The following is a 22,393-nucleotide window of genomic DNA, read 5'->3' as shown; positions in this document are numbered from 1 at the left end:
TAATGACCTTAATAATTTCCAGGAGTGGGACAGTTTATAGAATATTTCTCAATTTAGAATTACCTGGTATTTCCTCATGATTATAGATTTTGTTCAGAAATACCACAAAAGTGATAGCATGTTCTTCATAGTATGTAATAAAAGAGACTCACAATATCAGTGTGTCCCATTTCTGGTAATGATAGCTTTTATCATGTTGGAAAGACAGTGTTTGCCAGGTTTTTCTACTATATTTATTCATTTTTGTGTACTTAATAAGTAATTAAAACTATTTTGTGGAAAACGACTTTAAGGCTTTGTAAATATCCTGTTCCTCATCAAACCTTCACCTAACATTTTTATTAGTGATTTATGAAACATTGATTTGTTGAAAACCATTGATGAAAATGCAAATTACTGTGGTTGGATATATTTTCTTCCTTCTTCTCTTTGCCCCTTGAGCATTTACTGAGTGCTTTTTCAGACATTATGCCATACACTAGCAATGAAGTTTTGATTACTAATGAAGAGGTTAGCATGCTGAAATGGTGAATTTGGGGATTCATGAAATAATTTACTTGCTGAGAACCAACCGGTTTTCAATAGCAGTAATTATTTAATCCACGTTTTCTGAAACACAGGCACAAGCTAAATTGGATTTATTTGTCTTTCTGTAAAATATATCAAAAGTATTTTTCCTTAGGGCCAAACATAAATTATCTTTGATGTAATACATCATCCAAATTGTATCATTTCAGATTACTATATATCTTGGTTCTGTTATGTGCCAAATTATATTTACTTCCTCTTTCATTTTCTTTTCTTGTCAAAAGTTTCTTAATAGCAAATTGCAAAAATTTTGAAATAATATATTTCATAGTGCTTGAGAATTAACACTTTGAAGCCAGATAATCTGTGTTGCAGTCCTTATCTACCAAATATTAGAAGTATGACATCAGGCAGAAGCTCTCAGCCTTGGATTCCTTAACTGTAAAATAAATATAATAACAAAAAATAATGTTAAAATGTTGTATTGAGGATTATAAGAGATAATGCTTTTAAAATACTTAGTATAGGTTCTGGCCATCTTACAAGTCAACTCTGCCTTGGAAATATGCTTTTTAGAAATAGTTATATTTCTATAACTTTTTTTTAAAACCAAGGGGGTCTTCAAAATGAAATGCAAAAATAAATTTGTAAACAAGCAGTAATTAGTGGAACACTATTGAGAACTTCAGCTTTTTCTCACAATGGTGAAATGTCTCTGAATCTATTCAATTTGAGCTTTCACTTTCCTGATCACATTTTTAGTTCTGTGCTATTCTTTCACATTTCATTGTGACTGTATCATCTGTCTCCATTTAATATATGTATTTTTGTTTTGTTTTGTTTTGCGGTACGCAGGCCTCTCACTGTTGTGGCCTCTCCTGTTGCGGAGCACATGCTCCGCGGCATGTGGGATCTTCCCGGACCAGGGCACGAACTTGTGTCACCTGCATCGGCTGGTGGACTCTCAACCACTGCACCACCAGGGAAGCCCTAATATATGTATTTTTGAACATCTGTTCTTCTCAGAGCCATTCTGGTAGATCTAAATGCACAGATGGTCTCCATGATGAAGCATAACAGAGAGATTCCATATATAGTTAAGAATATTTTCTTAACATTTTATATCTGTTTTCTTTATAATTTCTAGATATAATAAGGTGATTTTTTTTAACAAGGAAAGGTTTATTTTATTTTAATGTATAAATAGTTTCAAACTTACAGAAACATTATAAGAATAATACAAGCTTTTTCTCCAAACCATTTGAGAGTGTTACTGAAAAGAGTCCTTCTTACCCCCAAATACTTTAGTGTGTATTTCCAACACATAAGGATATTCTCCCACATAACAGTACAGCCATCAGAAATCAGGAAATGAACACTGATACATTACTACTTCTGATCCATAGTTACCATTCCAGCTCCATCAGTTACCCATATAATGTCTTTCTTTTTTTCCACAGTGCATTAGTTATAAACATTTATTGAATTCATATTCTATGAAGACATCGTCCTTGGCCTCAAGGAGTCGACTGTATTAGTAGTTTATAATCTTTTCTTTTTTGGTTTATAACATTATATATTTCATGTGTACAATGTTATATTTTGACTTCTGTATACACTACAGTGTGCTCACCACCTAAAGTTTAGTTACCATCCATCACCATACTATTGACCCCCTTTACCAATTTTGCCCTTTCTCTATCCCCTTTTTCCTTTGGTAATCATGACTCTCTTCTCTGTATCTATGTGTTTGTTCTTGTTTGGTTTGTTCATTTAAAATTTTTTTTTAATATTTCATAATAAGGTGATTTTTTATATAAGTAAAACAAATCATTTTTTTAAGAAATATGGTCCATGGTATTGGAAACTTGATAAATATCTTTAACTATTCAAGGAATAAAAATCATGGACCTTTAGAGCCCTTCCCATTCACAGAGTTTCTTTAAATAGAGAGTACTAGTATTTAATCTACAGCACACAAAAGCTTCTGAAGAACGAAAGACTAAGCCCTTGTTCCTTTTACTTGTCTCTATTTTCCTCCTCCAAGGAATTAGGCACATTCTGGGAGGCAGGAGACGGGTAACAGAGGAAAAAGGAGGATATTAAGGGGAGAGAAAAAGCACACAAAAATACATTTTCTACTTTAAGCATGTAAATGGGAATCAATCTTTCACCCGTTTTAAAATATTCATGTATTCAACTGTTTGACAACTTTCAACTTAATGAGTTCTTTCATATATATATTCTCTCTGTATGTATATATCAATACATATGCACACATATATATTCAATTTAAGCTTAATTCAATTTAAGTGTAATTACTCTTCAGGTTTTAGTAAAGATGACTAGAGCTACTTATCACTCTCTCTAATAATAATCCTTACTCTTATCTTAAAGATACTTATCTACATGAATATTTTTAAAATTAAAAAAACAAATTTTTTAATATAGTTGTTTTACAATGTTGTGTTAGTTTCTACTGTACAGCGAAGTGGAGTTCCCTGTGCTATACAGCAGGCTCTTACAAGTTATCTATTTTTTACATATTAGTGTATATATGTCAATCCCAATCTCCCAGTTCATCGCACCCCCCACCCGCTGCTTTCCCCCCTTGGTGTCCATACATTTGTTCTCTACATTTGTGTCTCTATTTCTGCCTTGTAAACCAGTTCATCTGTACCATTTTTCTAGATTCCACATATATGCATTAATATACGATATTTGTTTTTCTCTTTCTGACTTACTTCACTCTGTATGACAGACTCTAGGTCCATCCACATTTCTACAAATAACCCAATTCTGTTCCTTTTTATGGCTGAGTAATATTCCATTGTATATATGTGCCACATCTTCCTTATCCATTCGTCTGTCAATGGGCATTTAGGTTGCTTCCATGACCTAGCTATTGTAAATGGTGCTGCAGTGAACATTGGGGTGCATGTGTCTTTTTGAATTATGGTTTTCTCTGGGTATATGCTCAGTAGTGGGATTGCTGGGTTATATGGTATTTTTACTTTTAGTTTTTTAAGGAACCTCCATACTGTTCTCCATAGTGGCTGTATCAATTTACCTTCCCACCCACAGTACAGGAGGGTTCCCTTTTCTCCACACCCTCTCCACCATTTGTTGTGTGTAGATTTTCTGATGATGCCCATTCTAACTGGTGTGAGGTGATACCTCATTCTAGTTTTGATTTGCATTTCTCTAATAATTAGTGATGTTGAGCAGCTTTCCATGTGCCTCTTGGCCATCTGTACGTCTTCCATGGAGAAATGTTTATTTAGGTCTTCTGCCCAGTTTTTTTTTTTTAACATCTTTATTAGAGTATAATTGCTTTACAATGGTGTGTCAGTTTCTGCTTTATAACAAAGTGAATCAGTTATACATGTACATATAGCCCCATATCTCTTCCCTCTTGCATCTCCCTCCCTCCCACCCTCCCTATCCCACCCCTCTAGGTGGTCACAAAGCACCGAGCTGATCTCCCTGTGCTATGCGTTCTGCCCAGTTTTTGTTTGGGTTGTTTGTTTTTTCCATATTGAGCTGCATGAGCTGTTTATATATCTTGGAGATTAATCTTTTGTCTGTTGATTCATTTGCAAATATTTTCTCCCATTCTCAGGGTTATCTTTTTGTCTTGTTTATGGTTTCCTTTCCTGTGCAAAAGCTTTTAAGTTTCACTAGGTTCTATTTGTTTATTTTTGTTTTTATTTCCATTACTCTAGGAGGTGGGTCAAAAAAGATCTTGCTGTGATTTATGTCAAAGAGTGTTCTTCCTATGTTTTCCTCTAAGAGTTTTATAGTGTCTGGTCTTACATTTGTCTTTAACCCATTTTGAGTTTATTTCTGAGTATGATGTTAGGGAGTGTTCTAATTTCATTCTTTTACATGTAGCTGTACAGTTTTCCCAGCACCACTTATTGAAGAGGCTGCCTTTTCTCCATTGTATATCCTTGCCTCCTTTGTCATAGATTAGTTGACCATAGGTGCGTGGGTTTATCTCTGGGCTTTCTATCCTGCCATTGATCTATATTTCTGTTTTTGTGCCAGTACCATATTGTCTTGATTATCTACATGAATTTATTTTTAAAAATTTATTCAGAGGAAATGATTTTCAATATTAATTATCTAGCTTTCATGAATAAAACAGAGTCAAGATTTTATATACAGGTGCAAAAGCTATATTATGTTAAAGGGAAAATGAAGAACATATGTAATTCCTTTATTATATTTTTCTTTTTGATTTCAATAAATCACTGCAAGATAATACCCACTGAATGTGAATTCAAGAATGTGTACTATTTGGTACTGATTCTATAAGTTTTAAGATAAACTTCAAATAGACATTTGATTTGGTTGAATGTTTGAATAAAACAAATGTTATATTAATGAGTTAATATAAAACCAACATAATGGTCATAGAAACAGTGATTTGGCCCATAATAAACTCTCAATCAATAATCACAGATTCAGAGATAATGTAATGTTGCAATTGTGAGAAAAAGCTGAAGTTCTCAGTAATATGCACCTGTTTACAAATTCATCACTCCATTTCATTTGTTGGACCCCATTGGTTTTTAAATATATTACTGTTTCTAAAGCATATTTGTAAGGCAGGGATGACATGCAAGAGAGATTCATAAAATTACTTTTTCAGAGAAGGAGGTTAAAGGCTGAATTATAGCCAAAGCATGAGTGACTTCTAATTTGGAAAGATTTTTATGGAAGATGATCTTTAGATCATGCAGTATAATTGAGAAGAGCCTGCAAATAAGTGCAGGGGCAGAAGAAGACAGTAACTGATCATTTTAAAATAGGTGTATTTTCCAGGACAACATAAGTTAGAGTTCAGGAATTTACAATATCTTGTATAGATGACTATGGAATCACTGTAGATAATCTTCAAAGGATCATGGAGTATGATCAAAGTGCCAAAAGATATTACGGCCCCTGTTGCAGTTAAATCAGCAATTGTTCCATAAAGTGCTACACAGTAGCCATATAGACCTTGATGAGTTAGAAGATGGGAAATGAATCTTTACCTGTGAAAAATCAAATACTCAATTTTATTTGTTCACTGTTGAGAAACTGGATCAGGAGTGTATTAGTCAACAGAACTGAGAGATACATAGGTGATAGATAGATTAGATAGATAGATAGGCTGATTGATTTAGGGATATAGCAAGGGAGATTGATTATAAGGAATTGGCTCACACGATTATGGAGGCTGAGTGGTTCTAAGATTAGCAGTTGTCAAGCTGAAGACCCAGCTGGTATAGTTCTAGTCCAAGGCCAAAGTCTGAGAAACAGGAGAATTGATTGTCTAGATTCCAATCTGAGTCCAAGTCTGAAGGCAAGAGAAGGCAGATGTCCTAACTTGAAGACAGTCAGGGACAGAGAATGAATTCTTCCTTACTAGCTTTTTGTCCTATTCAGGTCTTCAGTGGATTAGATGAGGCCCACCCATGTTTGGGAGGGCAATCTGCTTTACTCAGTCTACCAATTCAAATGTTAATATCATCCAGAAATACCCTCACAGACATACCTAGAATAATATTTAACGAAATATCTGGGCAACTCATGGCCCAGTCAAGTTGAGGCATAAAATTAACAATTACAAGGAGGATGGATTCATGCTACAAAAATATAGGAGAAAATCATTTGTGTTTGTTTTTAAGAGAATAATTGGTGCAAAATAGCTGTCTAGTACACAGTAAGTCAGATTACAATATTTGTAACTGAAAAATAAACATGTATTAGTCCAATATAGACTTACACATAATCTTGCTCCACTAAAGACAATGTTTCTGTTTTGATAATGTCTATGAGTAGATATAGAGCACCCACTACCATTGTTGGTGTTCTGTCATTAAATGATTATTATATGTAAATCATTATATAGTGAATTCTAGTTCAGCTTATTTAATGTCCATGACCCTTCAGAAGTTCTATCCTTTTTAGAGGGGAGGGGAAAACCAAACACTTGGATTCTTGATGAAGTATGTAAGAAAGTAATATCACACCAATTGCATTTTAAATTATTCCTTTGGGGTGCCTTTTTCTTGAGATGGTTTTCAAAACTGGATAATAGCATCATTTGTATCAATTATTTCCTAGTTCAAGTGGTGTTATTTTAGTTGTGTTTATTACAAAAAATATTTTTTTCTTCTGGACTCTTGTACATTTTCTCTTTAATCATTAAAGCCATTGAAGTCTATCGGAAGGCATTGGTTTAAAATGTGTATAAAAAAACTATTTTAGATATTCAGAAATTATATATTTTAGCATTTTATTTCTACCAAAATGTCAGTTTTCATGTAAATATATTACATGAGACTCCAAGAAATATATAATAGATATAAATGTCAGGAGATTATTGTTACCTATCAATACAAGGCTATTGATGCCAGTGGCATTACCCTATCACTAAATATGTACATTTAACACCATATTATGATTTATGGAGTGCTTTCCAAGATTCATCCTTCTCAATATTTTCTTCAAAATGAACAACATACCATTTCTTTGCTGAATATAAAGGTGCCCTAGAGTGACATCAACATTATCGTAGTGTAAGATGTCCCTTCTTTATGTCCCCGCTTTGAACAAATAAAAATTAGCATCTATCTATGAACAAAAGTACCTCTGCTGTAGTTGTGGGATCCAACACTATATGCAAAGAGACCTGGAAGTAGTTCTGCCCACCTGTGCATTGGGTAATAGGCAGAGAGACCTTGGTTTGGAATTTGAACTAGCAGAAGCCATTGAACTGGCTGAGCAGTGAAATGGCCCCAACTCCTCTGGGTCATGGTCTGGGGAAACCTGGGTAGTATTGACTTGGGCAGACACCTGTGGATGAAAGAGACTTTGTAAAAGTCCATTCCTCTCGAGGAGAGATTCCAGCCCTCTGTTGGAGCAACGTATGCGGTGTATTCATACAAGGTTGAAGAAAACCCCAGATGTAAGCGGGACCAAGAAAAATATCTGCAACATAATTACAAAAGATTTGAGGAGGTATCTGCTACATCAAATTCGAAAGCAGCTAATGCAAATCTCCAAGAAACACAAAGAATCAAAGAAACATGTCATCGCCAAAAGATAACAATTATCCTACAGTAATCAAACTCCAAAACATGGAACTTGGTGATTTACCTGATAAAGAATTCAAAATAACTGTCTTGAGAAAACTAAATGAGCTACAAGAAAGCACAGAAAGGCAATTCAGTGAAATTAGGAAAACAAGACATGAACAAAATGAGAAATTTAACAAACAGATAGAAATCATAAAAAAAAGAACCAAACAAATTCTGGAGCTGAATAATTCACACAATAAAATGAAAAGTGCAATATAGAGCATCTACAGTAGAATAGACCAAACATATTAAATAAAGTGTTTTTAAACAGAAACAACCATAAAACAAGGTTATGTATTGATTTGTTGATGAAAATGTTGTAACCAGAGGCTTGCAGGAACTTAATCCTGTATTCCCCTCAGCAATGTAATAACCTTGAATTCCCCCTAGGAGCATTGGTTCAGTATTTGTTAATTCAGTGTTCATGGTGTCTTTATAGTACAGAACTACCATGGATGATGAGAATCAACTATATTTATATGAAACTGTGAATACAATACTTCTGTGGGGAAATATTGCAAGTAAGATTAGTCAGGAAAATTTTCTCTTTTCTTAGGTTGGCTCAGGAAAATTTTCTCTTTTCTTAGATTATCCTGTGGCTCACAGGATAATCAATTAACTGAGAACTGCTCACCTTTTACATTCAGATTTCTCTTATGCATCTTCTTGAAATATTGAATTTTCTGGCTTTATTTTCTTTAACTTATGTGTACATTTATGCATTTTTCTTTATTGTCCCAGTAGTTGTATAAAATCATTTGTGGAAAAAGACATGAACTAAATAAGTAAGTGAAACCCTCAGGCAGGTGCCCAAGCTGATAATCATCCCATGAATAGAATGCTCTTCAGAAAACCAAATTTATATTTCTGAGACTCTTTGAAATGTTAAAGGGCACAGAACATGACCATCTGTATGGCAGATGTGCCCTGAAAATTGTAAATAATAATGTATAGCGCAACACAGGTAGAACAAACAACCTGACTGTCCTGTGAAGATTTTCAACCTCCACATAATATTTAGAAATTCAGAAAGCACTAGAGTGCCATGTCTCTGTAATAAGAATAAGTAACAGTGATATGTGTGAATTTATATATGTGATATGTGTATGTGTACATAGATATGTACATATTTTTGTTGTGTACATAGATATGTATATATTTCTGTTGGGTATATATATAAAGAAAATGAGTGAAATAAGTTGCTGAAATCTATTTGTTAAACCCATTTTGCATGCTCTCTCTTTTGCTTGTTTGCATCTGGTATAGGCCATTTCATTTTACTCTTGCCCCATTTTACTCTTGCACCCATTTTACTCTTGCCAGACCTTCCATATTAAAACAAAATGCCTTAACCCTCTTTTTTCTTAGCTATTTCTCTTATGTTAGCTTCAAAGATTCCAAACGCTAGCCTATATCTGAACAGGTCCACCATTCGCGTGGTAGATAATGAATAAATGTGTGTAGCTCAATTATGGGTCCATTTTAACGTTGCATTTTACATGTGTATGTCTGTGTGTAGATGTTTACTTATTCCAGTAGTGAAAACGAACAATTTGTGCTAAGATGTTTGGCCTAAATGTACAACATTTGTACATATGGAAGGGAGCAAAACTCACTTATAAAATGCTGAACTAATAACTTGATATACTACTTGAGTCCTTTGCTGTCAACAACTAAATACCACATTTTTAAAGTAGGGGCAGAAGTCTATTTTCAAAAATTTCAGATACCTATTGTTCAAGTTTTTTGGTTTGTTTCCTTTTGTCTTTTGCTTGGTTTTAATTTTTTAATTCAACTCTGTGGCACAGTTATTTACTTTGGCAACAAAGATCTTTAAATGTAGGGCGCGGTCAGCTAACTGCTACGCGGCAGGAAGCTGAAATAAGCTGAGTCATCCTTCCTGTGGCCACTGCGCTTGCGCTAAGTATACTAATGAGGTTTTAAAGTAGCGACCTATCCGATGCTGGCTCACAAATCGCACCATCGGCGAAAGCCAATCACAGAGCGACACATGTTCTTAATCCCTATATAAGCAGACTGCTATAGGATTGCGGGGTCTTCCTTCCATCTTTCTTCAACCAAGCTGTGCTCCAATAAAGTGTGATACGAGAAGAATCTTGCGTGTGGCGGCTCGTTATTCTGCCGGTCAGAAACGGCTCGCTGCAAGTGGTGCCGAAACCCGGGAACTTCGCGCCCTGCATGGAGGACCGATTCAGAACTCGACACACGGAGTGAACCGTCGGATCAAGATCCGATCTGGGTGCCATCAAGACTGACGAGAATTGTTGAAGAAAACTTCAGAGAAGATGCTGAGCTGGATGTTCCTGATGATTCTTAATCGAAGTCTTTGTATTAGTTGGAATTCCACAAAGGATTATTCAGATTGTGCAACTGAGTGCTGCCGGGCTGGAGCCCGTTGCCTTTGGAGATTTTGCCTCTTGGCTCTCTTCTGCCTTTTCCTTCTTTGGGGAGTGGGTGGGGGTAGGAATCTTTGGAGTCTGCTGTGTATTTGGGATTATGCTGTGTCTCTGGTTGGTCTGTCGTGTGCGCATTAGGGCACATCGAGATAGGGTCCTGCTCACTCAGGCACTTCTGGCTAAAGCAGCGACCTATCCGATGCTGGCTCACAAGTCGCACCACCGGCGAAAGCCAATCACAGAGCGACACATGTTCTTAATCCCTATATAAGCAGACTGCTATAGGATTGCGGGGTCTTCCTTCCATCTTTCTTCAACCAAGCTGTGCTCCAATAAAGTGTGATACGAGAAGAATCTTGCGTGTGGCGGCTCGTTATTCTGCCGGTCAGAAACGGCTCGCCGCATTTAAATACTCTAAGTTTGTTTTATTAGATATCTGGAAACAACTTGTTGCCATTCAGTTTTAAATTTTCATAATTTAAAAACCAAGGCACAACTACATAGGAGTGGGTGAATTTTTATAAGAGAGAATGATGTCTTTGGGGACAGGGATTACATTAAAAAAATATTAAAATGTTGGATTGGAAGCCTTTTTGTTAACTAACATTTCCAAAGGTGTGCCCGTGTTCATATATGTGCTATTAAAACTATCTCCTCTCACTTTATCCTCAGTTCTCTTTGAGCTGCAGAAAGTCAAAGTTTGCCTTTAAAAGCTGCCTGCCAGGAGAGCTGACTTTATAAATACGCTACTTTGTACTCACAGTTCCCCAAAGCATGGGCTCCCCAAAGCACAGTTTTAAAATCACTTCTTTAATCATAATTGTATTATTTTTCTAAATCAGAGGTTGCAAACTCCTGTGTTTGCTGTGCCAAAGGATGTATGGGGGGGCATTAAATTCATAGTTTAATTCTCTAAAATCTGTTGCTGACTTTAGAACCAAGAGATTTCTTATAAAATCAGAACATTAGAAGATGTAGTAACATTGGCTCCATATTTCATTATGGCAAGAATTTGCTGAGGCTGAGTAGCAGCTACCATTTTAGAGGGGGAAGTGTTCCCCAGTTGCCACCATTCCCATGAGACTTGCTTCACTCTTTTACATTGCCTGATATCCCTGCAGATATCTGCGCCTGTAGTCCCTGAAAATAGAAGTAAATGAGATAACTCCTTCTTTTTCTCTCTGAAACTATTTCTCCATTAAGGAATCCCATTTAAAACCTAACAAAACATATCTCAGAATAAAATTTAAAAGTCTGTGTTCTTTAGAGGCATAAAGCTTATGTTTATTGACTAAATTCATTTATTCATTGTGACAGTGTGATGATTAGAGAAGTAAAGTGTGAAATATAAGAGTAACGAAAAGGGTGCCATGTTCTGATGTGGGGTAGGGAAATTCTGTCAGGAATGGTTTAGAAGAAGGCAATACTTACTTAAGTTGAAATGTAACTAATGAGAAGGATCCCAGCTAAAGCTTGAAGACAGGACTGTGGATGTAGGAATACAAAGACCTACAAGTAAGAGAAAACAACAGTGATTCTCTGTTGGAGATCAATAAGAAATAAAGCTAGATGCTCAGGCCAAATGTGAAATCATGGTCTTATATGCCATTTTATGTTTTGTTTTAATCCAAAATGAAAAGATATTACCATTTCTTCAATTCTGTCACACAATGGCTTTCTACTTAACCGATACTACAAGCACTAAAGAAAATCCCAGCTTTCTCTCTCCTCTGACAGACAGGGAATCCATTGTCTCCAACTCTCTCCCTTAGATTTGCCACTTGCATGTAATTACCGACTGGATTTCATTGATCTCTCTGAAATGGTTTTTGATTTTAAAATAAAGTAACTAATTCCTTCTTACAGTTTAAATCCTAGTTTGTAGATAACTTAATGCATCAAGGTTTTTTTAAGGAGGAACAGCAGATGCATTTCTCCATAGGAGCTAAGATGCTAATGATCATAAATTGGTCCAAATGCGCTTCACACTGAATCAGGGCCTTCTATTTCTTTATCCAAAGCAAGGACCATGGCGTTGGAAATTTCAGACTTTATAGGAACTCATGTGTTTGCAAGTGTTCTTTTGAAATACTTCAGATCTCTGGTTGTGGGCAACTGCCTGCTTTTTTCCTTTGTGTAACAAATGTCTGGTTTTTGTGCCAGAACACTTCTGGTGTGCTGTTGATCAAATGAGAATTGACAGTTTTTCTTTTGTTTTTTTTTCAGCTCACTCCAGTTGGCACCACAGTATTTACAGGATTTTCAGGAGACAATGGAGCTACAGACATAGATGATGGCCCAAATGGACAGATAGAATATGTTATTCAATATAATCCAGATGATCCGGTATGTAAATATCTACTTGCAATGTGAGTTCACTATAAGGAATAAAATTAATATTTACTTCAGCTGATATTTATTATATTTCTCTATTGCTCAGCTCATGGAACCACATTAGTAATTATACTATTATTAATAACTATCTCAAAATTACATTTTAAAAAATATTTGTGCTATACTTATAAAAGCTAGTTTTTGGTGAGTTTTGCAGGTAAAAGTTTAAAATGTATTCATAGGTATAATATGTCATTTTAATTAAATTTCCATTATGTTAGTGGACTCCTAAGCATTCTAAGTAAATCATTGGATATGATATTACCAATGTGATGCGTATGCTTTATGGAACTTGCAAATTAATACCACCACTGCCCCTTCTCCACCAATGAAACCTGAGGTAGAGAAGAGGACAAAGCCTCTAGCAATAGGTTTTTCAGTTTTTGTTTTTTTTGCGTTAGACAGTGGGGCTTCTGCATTGTGCCTTAGGCTGTGAAATTATTTTTCCCAATGATATAGTATATGTAACACAAATAAAATAAGAATTGTTTTCTTGAAGCTAGAGCTGGAAGTCCTGCCTGCCATCTTTCCCTTCCTCTTTTCCCAGAGGCAGCTTCTCAGAACACCAAGGGCTCCCCAAAGCATAGTTTTAAAATCACTTAAGTGACTTTTTAAATTAATGCTTCTCCTTTAGGTTTAATATTAGGAACATAAAAGTGGTGAAGTTAACATTGTATCTTTGTTTTTAAATTATATATTTCTTATATAAGCTTTAAACAATTTTAAAAAACCTGTTGAAATTGTAGAGACTAAGAGCTCTCAATAAGATCTACCTCACAAATTGATTGTGAGAACTAAGTGAATTGTGAATGCATTTCCTCATCTTATTCTCACAAATCAATTAGTTAGTAGTAGTATCTCTATCACATAGAAGCGAACACAGGTTCATAGGTGACGTGACTTGCCTGGTAACACACACCCACTTCTAAGCTGGAGAGTCAGGACTCGATTTCAGAGTAATATGTGCTCCACTCTTCCTCTGTTGTGCTCTAAGAAAATAGTTGCAGCACTTGAGTTAAAATTTTCAAAAAAAATTTAAAAACAAAACAAAAGGCCCATGGGTATAGCAGAGTCAAGGGAATATTTGGGGGGATTTTGTTTTTGTTTTTCCCCTAAAATGTATGCCTCCACATGTTTATAGACAGAGGTAATGAAACCAAGAGATGGGGAGATGATGAGAATGTGACAGAAAAGGACAATAAGTATGAGGGGTTACACAGAAGTCGAATGGAAAAGATCAAAGAAACAGCAGAAGGGAAAAGGGCAAGAGAAACATTTTTTTTTAAGTAGAAATAGGCAGCTGACTATACAGAATATTTCTAAACCATTTATTTTCTTTACTATTTAGATTTTTAAAATAATGTATGTGTATGTCATGTTTCTAGCTTATATTTTATGAAGGTCATTTCCTAATCTTTACTCCTCAAGCTGTAAAAATGAAACTCCAAGAAAGTATAGAATGACCAGGCCATGTATTTTAGGGAAATATTTATTACATTGCAAACCTACCCAAGGATTAGCTATAGTGCGAGACAGAAATGTATTCCTTGGAATGTATCTTTTAGAAGTTTTGTGAGGCTGAAATTCCTTGTTAGCTATGCAGTAATTCCTTCTGAATGCTTCCCCTTTTCAGAGATTTCTGGGCTTGGCATGAAATATGATATGTACTTTTTATTACCTACAGATTGAATAAACCAATCATTCACATGCAGTTTCCAAATTGCAAAAGAAGAAAAAACAATGTACTTTAGCAAGCTAGCGCTACTATGGATTAACGAAAGAAATTCTCTGGGCATGGTTCTAATTCAGTGAGGCAAAAGAATAAGACATCATGACGGCACTTAAGTTAGGGTATATTGGAAGAGAAAGCATTAACCAAGTCACATCCTTACAGAGAGAATCCATCTTTAATCATCATAGAGAGTTAATGCAAACCTCAATGCCAGTTTCTTCTCTTATAAAATCTCTGAGAAAGAGCTATCTGATGACTTTTATATTCCTAAATTGTTAAATCTCTAGAAATTCTGCTTATAATTAATAGCATCATAATATTATCCTGCTTATTTCTTAGAGTTAAAACAAACTTGTATGTATTACAAATATATGTAACCTGAAAATGTGGCCCCCTCTGGCTTTTGCAACCACAGTTAAAAATTTCTTTAAAATTAGTCTCACACTGTATGGTAAATAGTAAAAGGTGTAGATTGGTCTGTTCTACTTAAAAATCTCAGGGTATTTTTTTTTCCCTAGGTTATTTTTTGTTTTGTTTGTTTTCCGTCTGATGCTACATTATTCATTAGCAGAAATCACAAATTAGTGACCTGGAGTTTCATTCAACTCACAAAATTTTGTTTGGCCACAAATTATTTTAAATAATTTCTGAGCCAAAATCTAAAAATCATGAAATTTCACATCCAAATTTAGTTTTCTCTTCTCTCTTGAGAAATAGATGTATGACAACCCTGGTCCTGATTTCCAATAAGACAGCATCAGCTACGGTTGAATTAATGTTTTCCCATTAAGCAAACTTCTGTCACTCAGACAATATATGTATATCCATTTTTACCCTCATCACTTCACTCATTTACATCATCCAAGTCATCCTTGTAGAAATTTATGAATGTATCCCGTTGCGGAGCACAGGCTCTGGACATGCAGGCTCAGCAGCCATGGCTCACAGGCCTAGCCGCTCCGCGGCATGTGGGATCTTCCTGGACTGGGGCATGAACCCGTGTCCCCTGCATTGGCAGGCGGACTCTCAACCACTGCGCCACCAGGGAAGCCCCAAAGTATGTTTTAATTAATTCTTCCCATCACTTTAAACACTGGCCTCTAGTGTTTCTGATAAGGGAAGACAATGGAAATTTGAATTATGTTTCCAGTATGTAATGTGCCATTTTTCTTTGACTGTTTTCAAGATTTTTATTTTAATTTTGAGTGCTTGGTAACTTGACCATGGGAGCATGCCAATGTATAGTTTTCTTTGTAATTGTCTTTTTTTAGGGGTTTTGCTGAACTTTAATCTCTAAATTTGTCTTTCACCAGTGAAAGAAATTATCAGGCACTATTGTTTAATATTTTCATGCCATTTCCCTGACTCCTCCCTCTGAGACTCCAATTACAGGCATATTAGGCATTTAAATACTGTTCCACAGGTACAGGCTCTGTTCATATATTTTCAACATATTTTAATTACTTGGTTGCAAGCTGGGTGTTTACTATTGATCTATATTCAAAGTTACAGTGTTCTCTGCCATCTCCATTCTATTCTTAAAACTATCCAATGTATCCAATTGTCTTTTTTTATTTATTATTTTTTAAATTTCAGATAGTATAATCTTCAGGTCTAAATTTTCCATATTTTTATAGTTTTTATAGTTTGTAATTTTGGTGAGTTTCCCATCTTTTCATTTATAGTGAGCATATTGTTTTTAATATGAGGATACCCTCATAGTAATGTGTTCCTAAATATCAGAGAAGTAAAAATATAATATCACTTAAAATTATTGACTCATCAAATGTAGTAGTTACCAATTACCAGTACTATATGTCACCACCAATCCTTTAGACAAGGCTTGGTAATTAGCATAATGTATTAGTTATCTACTGTTGGATGACAAACTTAGTGGTTTAAAACAACACACTTTCATTTTGTTTAGTTTCTGTGGCTTAACCTAAGCTGAACTGCTTAGGTTCTCATGTGGTTAGAATCTACATGTTGCCCAGATTAGTTCTCATTGGAGGTTTGAGTAGGGAAGAATGCCCTACCAAGTAAACTCAGACTGCTGTTAGAATTAGTTCCGTTATTGTTGTAGGACAGAGGGCCTTGGCCTCTTGCTATATGTTGGCTGGAGGCTGCTCTCAACTCTTAGAAACCACCCTTAGTTCCTTGACTGCTTACTTCCTTAAACCTGCAAGGAGAGTATCTAGAGCTAGTCTGCAGGATGGAGTCTTATATGACATAAGGCAATCACAAGAGTGACAGTTTATCACCTGTGCCATATCCTATTGGTTAGAAGCAAGTCAGAGGTCCTTCCCATGCTCAAGGGGAGGGGATTACACAAAGGTATGAGTTGCTTGTCAGCAAGTGGGGATAGAGAGGCCTCCCTTAAGAATCTGTCATACCTACTATAATGTTCAGTATTATTATCATCATTTTGAAAGTAGTATAAACTGATCTACTTTGGAAAAGCACTTTTGAGTCTTTTTGTTTAAGTTTGTGGAAAAAAAATAGAGGAAATGAAGGTTCTATTCTGGTTTTAATAGAGGATAAATTGAAAATAATCATTTGCATTATTAGGATCCTTTTTACCACACCTGTATTTCCTTTATGATGTAGATGAACAATTATACTAGGAGATGTGGAATAAATAAGAATCAGACATTTTTACTATCCAAAATAAAATTTAAAAAATTAAATTGTCAAATGTTGTAAACTCTTCACTGAAACAAAGCACTTTTATTTAACCTATTAACAAAATCAGAAGAATTTAAATTGCACTTTTTTTTTGCCATTGTTTTTATTGAATTTTATCTAGAATAAAGAAAGAAGAAGTTTGGGGATGACGAACTGCTTAACTGATTAACCAAATTTAAAGCGAAAGCATTTGTGTTATTTTCCAAAACTTTCTGTCTCTTTCTCTTTTTGGAGACATGCCAGAAGTGAACTTTTTTGGGTTGGAGAAAATTACTTGCTCTGGCTAATGAGATATGGGCGCAAAGAATCAAATACAAGTCACCGTTTCCCCTCCCACTGCTGCAGTGATTGGAGAAAAACATGTTGAGGTGAAACATGCATTAGCCCGAGTCCCTGAGTGAAAACATAAACAGAGCCCACTTGCTGACATGTGTTAGTGTAGATATGTAGAATGGGTACGAAATAAAAAATTCTAATTTTAAAAAATTCTGTTAATTTGGGGGTTTTATTCTTGCATCATAACCTATCCTTTCTCGTCTGATATTTTCAGATGAAAATAATTTAGTAAATACCTCATTATTGGTGTCCGCTAGAGAGCAAACTAAGAGGATTTGTACTATGCTCATCACAGTTACTGTAAAATACTATTTTTTTGTGCCTTCATGGTAATAAAAATTAAGGCCATCTACAATACACTGAACTAATTATATTTTAAAACATGAAAAGAAAAGAAAAGAAAGGAAAAAGAAAGATTCAGGAAAAATGAGGAGAATAATTTGTCATGTATTGTGTGGAATTTTTCATTTTGGGGAGTTTATCTTATTTGGAAAAAGGAAATTATTAATATAATAGGTATCATTTGGATATTTTATTTGTTTAATTTATTTAACACCTTTATTAGAGTATAAATGCTTTACAATGGTGTGTTAGTTTCTGCTTTATAACAAAGTGAATCAGTTATACATATACATATATCCCCATATCTCTTCCCTCTTGTGTCTCCCTCCCTCCCTTCCCATCCCACCCCTCTAGGAGGTCACAAAGCATGAGCTTTGTGAACACTTGTGTTTAATTAGGTCATTGCCTAAAGTCCTTCGTTGTGTAAAACTTTGAACCCAGGTTGTTTAACTGTGAGTCTGTGACATTTTAAATTTATAACATATGGACTTTTGAAGCCAAATAGAAACTTCTAAATACAATTTCCTACGAAATTGGTTAGAAGAAGGTGACAGGAACTGCATTGTAATCTTTCCTTCACCCCTAAATGTGCATATACATATTTGTGTGTGTTTATGTGGCAGGGAGGAATGAGTGTGTATGAAGTAGAGAAACAATTATCAGAGTGTTGGTATTCTACTAGGAGCAAACGAATGTTGCTGCTCAAATCATAGTCCCTTTTGAGTAGACAAGGGCTACATGATCTTACTTAATCCTCCACTTTTCACTTCAGGTAATTCAGATTAGGGGAGTCACACCAAACCATGGATGGTTCAGCAGCTAATGGCATGGTGGCCTGATTAATCCACGACAAGCTTAAGACCAACTACAGACTGATTGGGACACAGAGTTGGTGCTGTTTATTCAAACTAAGAGATAAAGTCACAGTCCTGTTCAACATGAACAAATGGGGAAAGAGAGAGAGAGATTAGAGGTGATGAAGAAAGAGAGAGAGGGGAGAGAGAGATTCCAAAAAAATGTAGAAAAACAATAATAAGAGAACTTAACAGCCTCTGAGAGACTGAGAAATGTTTTCCTTGTTACCTAAGTTCCCACCACTTCGCAGTTACAGGCCCAGTAAAGCATATTTGTACCTTGGTTCTGTCATTAGATAACCAGGAAATAGATATACATGTATATGTGTATGTGTGTGTCTGTGTGTGTGCAGGTCTCAAAAATCTCTCTTCTTTTGAACTGAATATCTAGTCCTTACAGTTGAATGGATAATATCAAAAACAGTATTTGTAAATATAGCATAGGTATGAGAAGCCAAACAGAATCTTTTCTGCTTATTAGAAAATGATGAATTACCAGAGTTCTCAGCTGAGAACAAATAACACTAAGTACCTCATAGTCCATTTCCAGATCATCTCCAACTGTGGAGCCCAACACCTCCTTACAGGAGTAGCAGAGAGGTGTCATTTTATCTACGTTGGTACTGATTCAGCTTCCCACAGGTTAATAAAGAGGGCTGTGGGGGGATGGAATCAACTCTGGAGAAACACGGAATTGTTAGTGTCAACATTCCATCTCCCTTCTTTGCTTAAGTCATGTGAGTGTGTGTGTGAAGGAAGGGCATTACACATGCTTCCTACACTTTTTCTCATCCTTCCAACAGTGATAAAATCATTTAAACTGCCCTATGCCCTCATTTACTAAGTGGAGAATTGCCCCTTGTCTGACAGTTACTGAGACACCAAACTGCCAGGGAGTTGTGAGTGGACCTTTCCTGATGGAGAGCAGATGTTTGGGGCCTGTGGGTATTAAGAGGCTTAGTCATTATTGGAATGACCTGATTAACACTGGGCAGGTAGAGGTCAGCATTTAAATTCTCATCACCCAAAGAAACAAGTGCTAGTTCGTGCTTTACAGAGCAGTGTCCAAAATTAACAGAAAGAGGGTCAGGGCCTTATTTCCAAAAAATGTAGGTTGCTTAAGAAAAAGGATATGACTGTGTTCCTACACCCCTCTCCTTTGTTGATGAACCAAATCTCTAAGGATGAGAGGAGAGGAAAATAAATGGTAGAGGAAGGGAGGGTGCAGACTCTACCTCCCTTTCCACCTCAAACAGTTCTTTGACAAGAGTATAAGACTGAGATACTCTTGATACACTGATACACATGCACACTCACACACACATATATCTATATCAGAGTTATGGGATCCTTCTGACGTATTATTTATTATTAAAGGAATCAGATTGAATTAGAAAAGCACAATTTTAGTAACTACTAAAATCGCAAAATATTAAATGCTCAACATGTTATTACCTTTGAGAGTCTTCACTCAAGTTATATTTAAAAGTTCATCCCAATCTAACATCAAGTCAATTTGTTAACGTAACACAACTAGCTCCAAAATAAAGAAAAATGAAATAATTATCCATCTTAAAAATGTATTATAGGAGCTTATTATTGAGTTGAGATCACAAGCAAATGCCAAAACTCTTATATGCTTAACTTGGTCCTTTCTATCTTCTAGTCTAGTGTTTCTCAAAGTAAAACCTAGACTTTCTACATGAGAATCACCCAAGAGTTTTGTTAGAAATACAGACTTCTGAGAATTTCTGGAATTTGGAGGAATAGACTTGGAATCTGCAATCTAAGTGATACATTTCTATGATCCTTATATACTCTAAACTTTGAAAATTATTGTCACATTGCCTTATCATATAATAATTTTAAAAAACAACCATATTTTCTTACTAAATTTTGCTCTTTTTTTCCTCCTTAGGTAGAGCTTTAGAAATAGCATTACAGCAGGGCATTTACTTTGAGTTGATCTAATCCAATATTCTTTTTGCTACAGGACAAATAAAGAGCACCCTAAACATTTATCCACATTTTGTTTCTAATTTTTCTCATGATTATTATTCTGTTTTTTCAAGACAGAATGGATACTTTATAAATACTTGTTTCATTAGTAAGTTAGTTAATTTTAACACAAAGGCTTTTCATATGCAATAATTTATAAACAGCATTGATCATAAAGCAGATATTCTCCTTATGTTTCTTGGAACATAAGTATTTATGAAACTCCTAGCACAATTAAAATCTCAGATATCTATAAAAGATGGACTTAGCTAATAAGAATTAGATTTAATTAAAAAATTTTCTTAAGAACAATATAATCCTTAATTACTAACTACAATGCTTGTAATAATTCTATAAATAGCCAATGAAAATTATCAGCTAAAATAGGATCACAAACATCCATTACGTTACTTGGTTAGAAATATAAATGTAAGTATTTCCACATCATAGACTGAGAGATCCTTGAGAAATCTGTGAGGGAAAGCAGAAAATGCACAAATAACAAATGCTGTTTGGAAAAAATAATGTAACATAAGAGCAAAGATTTAATCCTAAATTGGATGACAAATAAGATTTTACTGAATAAGATTTGCAGGATTTATAATCCAGAGAAATGAGGGATAGAATGTTTAGGCAGGAGAAAATTAAAAGCAAATGTCACCTGCAAAGAGTCATGGCATAAATGGAAAAGAGAGGGGACTGTATGATGAGGACACATAGGCAGGAGATAATCATTTATCAAAGTGCTTTCAGTTGCAAATAATAGAAAACTGAATTTAAAGTGACTTTGCCAACAAAGTCATGTATTATCTCTTGTAACAGGTTGTTCAGAGAAGGGGAGGTATCAGGATTTGTTAAGCAACTCAGAGATATCACAGAGCCAGCTTCTTTTCATTTTCTGCTCTTCCATTTTCAGCATTTTGTTTACTTCTAGATTAACTGTTTCAATAGTTCCAAAATGGCTGCTGATGGTTCCAGGTTTTACATCCTTATAAAAGCATCTGTAAGCAGAGAAGGGAACACTTTTTTTTCTTGTCTCTCTCTCTCTTTACAATTAAGAAAAACTCTTCAGATTATTTAGAATTAGCTCTCACGTACATTTCCAAAACAATCACTGGCAAAGAGTGTGGATTTTCCATGGTAGGATTAGATTTGTCAAAACTCACCCCACTTAGGGTCATAGCCTCCCCTAAAGCACAAAGCCACCAATTATCTGAACTCATTTGGAGTTCTGACTCCAAGGATGAGGTGGTGTTTCGGTAAGCAACCCACCGTATATTTCATAAACACGCTAGAATTGATATATGTCTCTACAGTTATTGAGTCTTTGAAAGTTAACAACCCTATAACAACACACTGAGTTGTGTTTTACAGTGTATATGGCAATTATCAACTAAAGTATTCCCCATAACTAACTTAGATATTTAGATTAAACAATTTTTACTCTCCCTGGCATAGTTTAGAGTCCCGCAGTGTTTAAATAGGCAAAAATTTAGGGAAAATGTCAAACGCCTGTTTTTAATTGTAAATATCTTTTATGGCACATTTTCTATATTTATGTTTTAAGATGTTACTTTTTAAATGACTGAATCCAAGAAAGACCTGCAAAGCCAATTGCATGAACACAGAATAAATCATTAAAAAATATCTATCAATTGTATACTCTGTGTGTGTGTACGAGAAAGAGAGGGGGTCACAGAAGGAGGGAGAAAAAGATGGAGAGGGAGAGATCACAACTCTAGATATTGAAGGTTAATTTGCCCACATTCCCCCAAATGAACTTGAGATAGAAGATTTGAGTCAGCTGTTCTCTCATTAACGCTGTTTCTAAGTAACTCCCCTTGTGTCAGCTGAGTGTATAAACACAGACACACACAGACAAGCATGCACACACTCTTTCTTCCTTCCCTTCCCCTCTTCTTCTGCTTTCTTCCTTCTGCTTTGCCTCTCCCCCTCCCTCTCCCCCACCTCCTC

At 35.3% G+C, this 22,393-nt stretch overlaps 1 protein-coding gene across 17 annotated transcripts in view; it reads left to right on the top strand.

Moving 5' to 3' along the window:
* The window catches only part of PCDH15 (protocadherin related 15), a 724,552-nt gene that overhangs the window by 291,872 nt on the left and 410,287 nt on the right, over window positions 1-22,393 (top strand). For all 17 annotated transcript variants that reach the window (XM_060034587.1, XM_060034586.1, XM_060034585.1 and 14 more), the window contains one exon: window positions 12,305-12,424. In XM_060034587.1, the coding sequence (XP_059890570.1) occupies window positions 12,305-12,424 (120 nt within the window). The remainder of the gene's footprint in view (window positions 1-12,304; window positions 12,425-22,393) is intronic.

Source organism: Delphinus delphis, chromosome 16, assembly GCF_949987515.2.
Source record: "Delphinus delphis chromosome 16, mDelDel1.2, whole genome shotgun sequence".
Taxonomy (NCBI): domain Eukaryota; kingdom Metazoa; phylum Chordata; class Mammalia; order Artiodactyla; family Delphinidae; genus Delphinus; species Delphinus delphis.
This window is presented reverse-complemented; position numbering and strand designations above follow the sequence as displayed.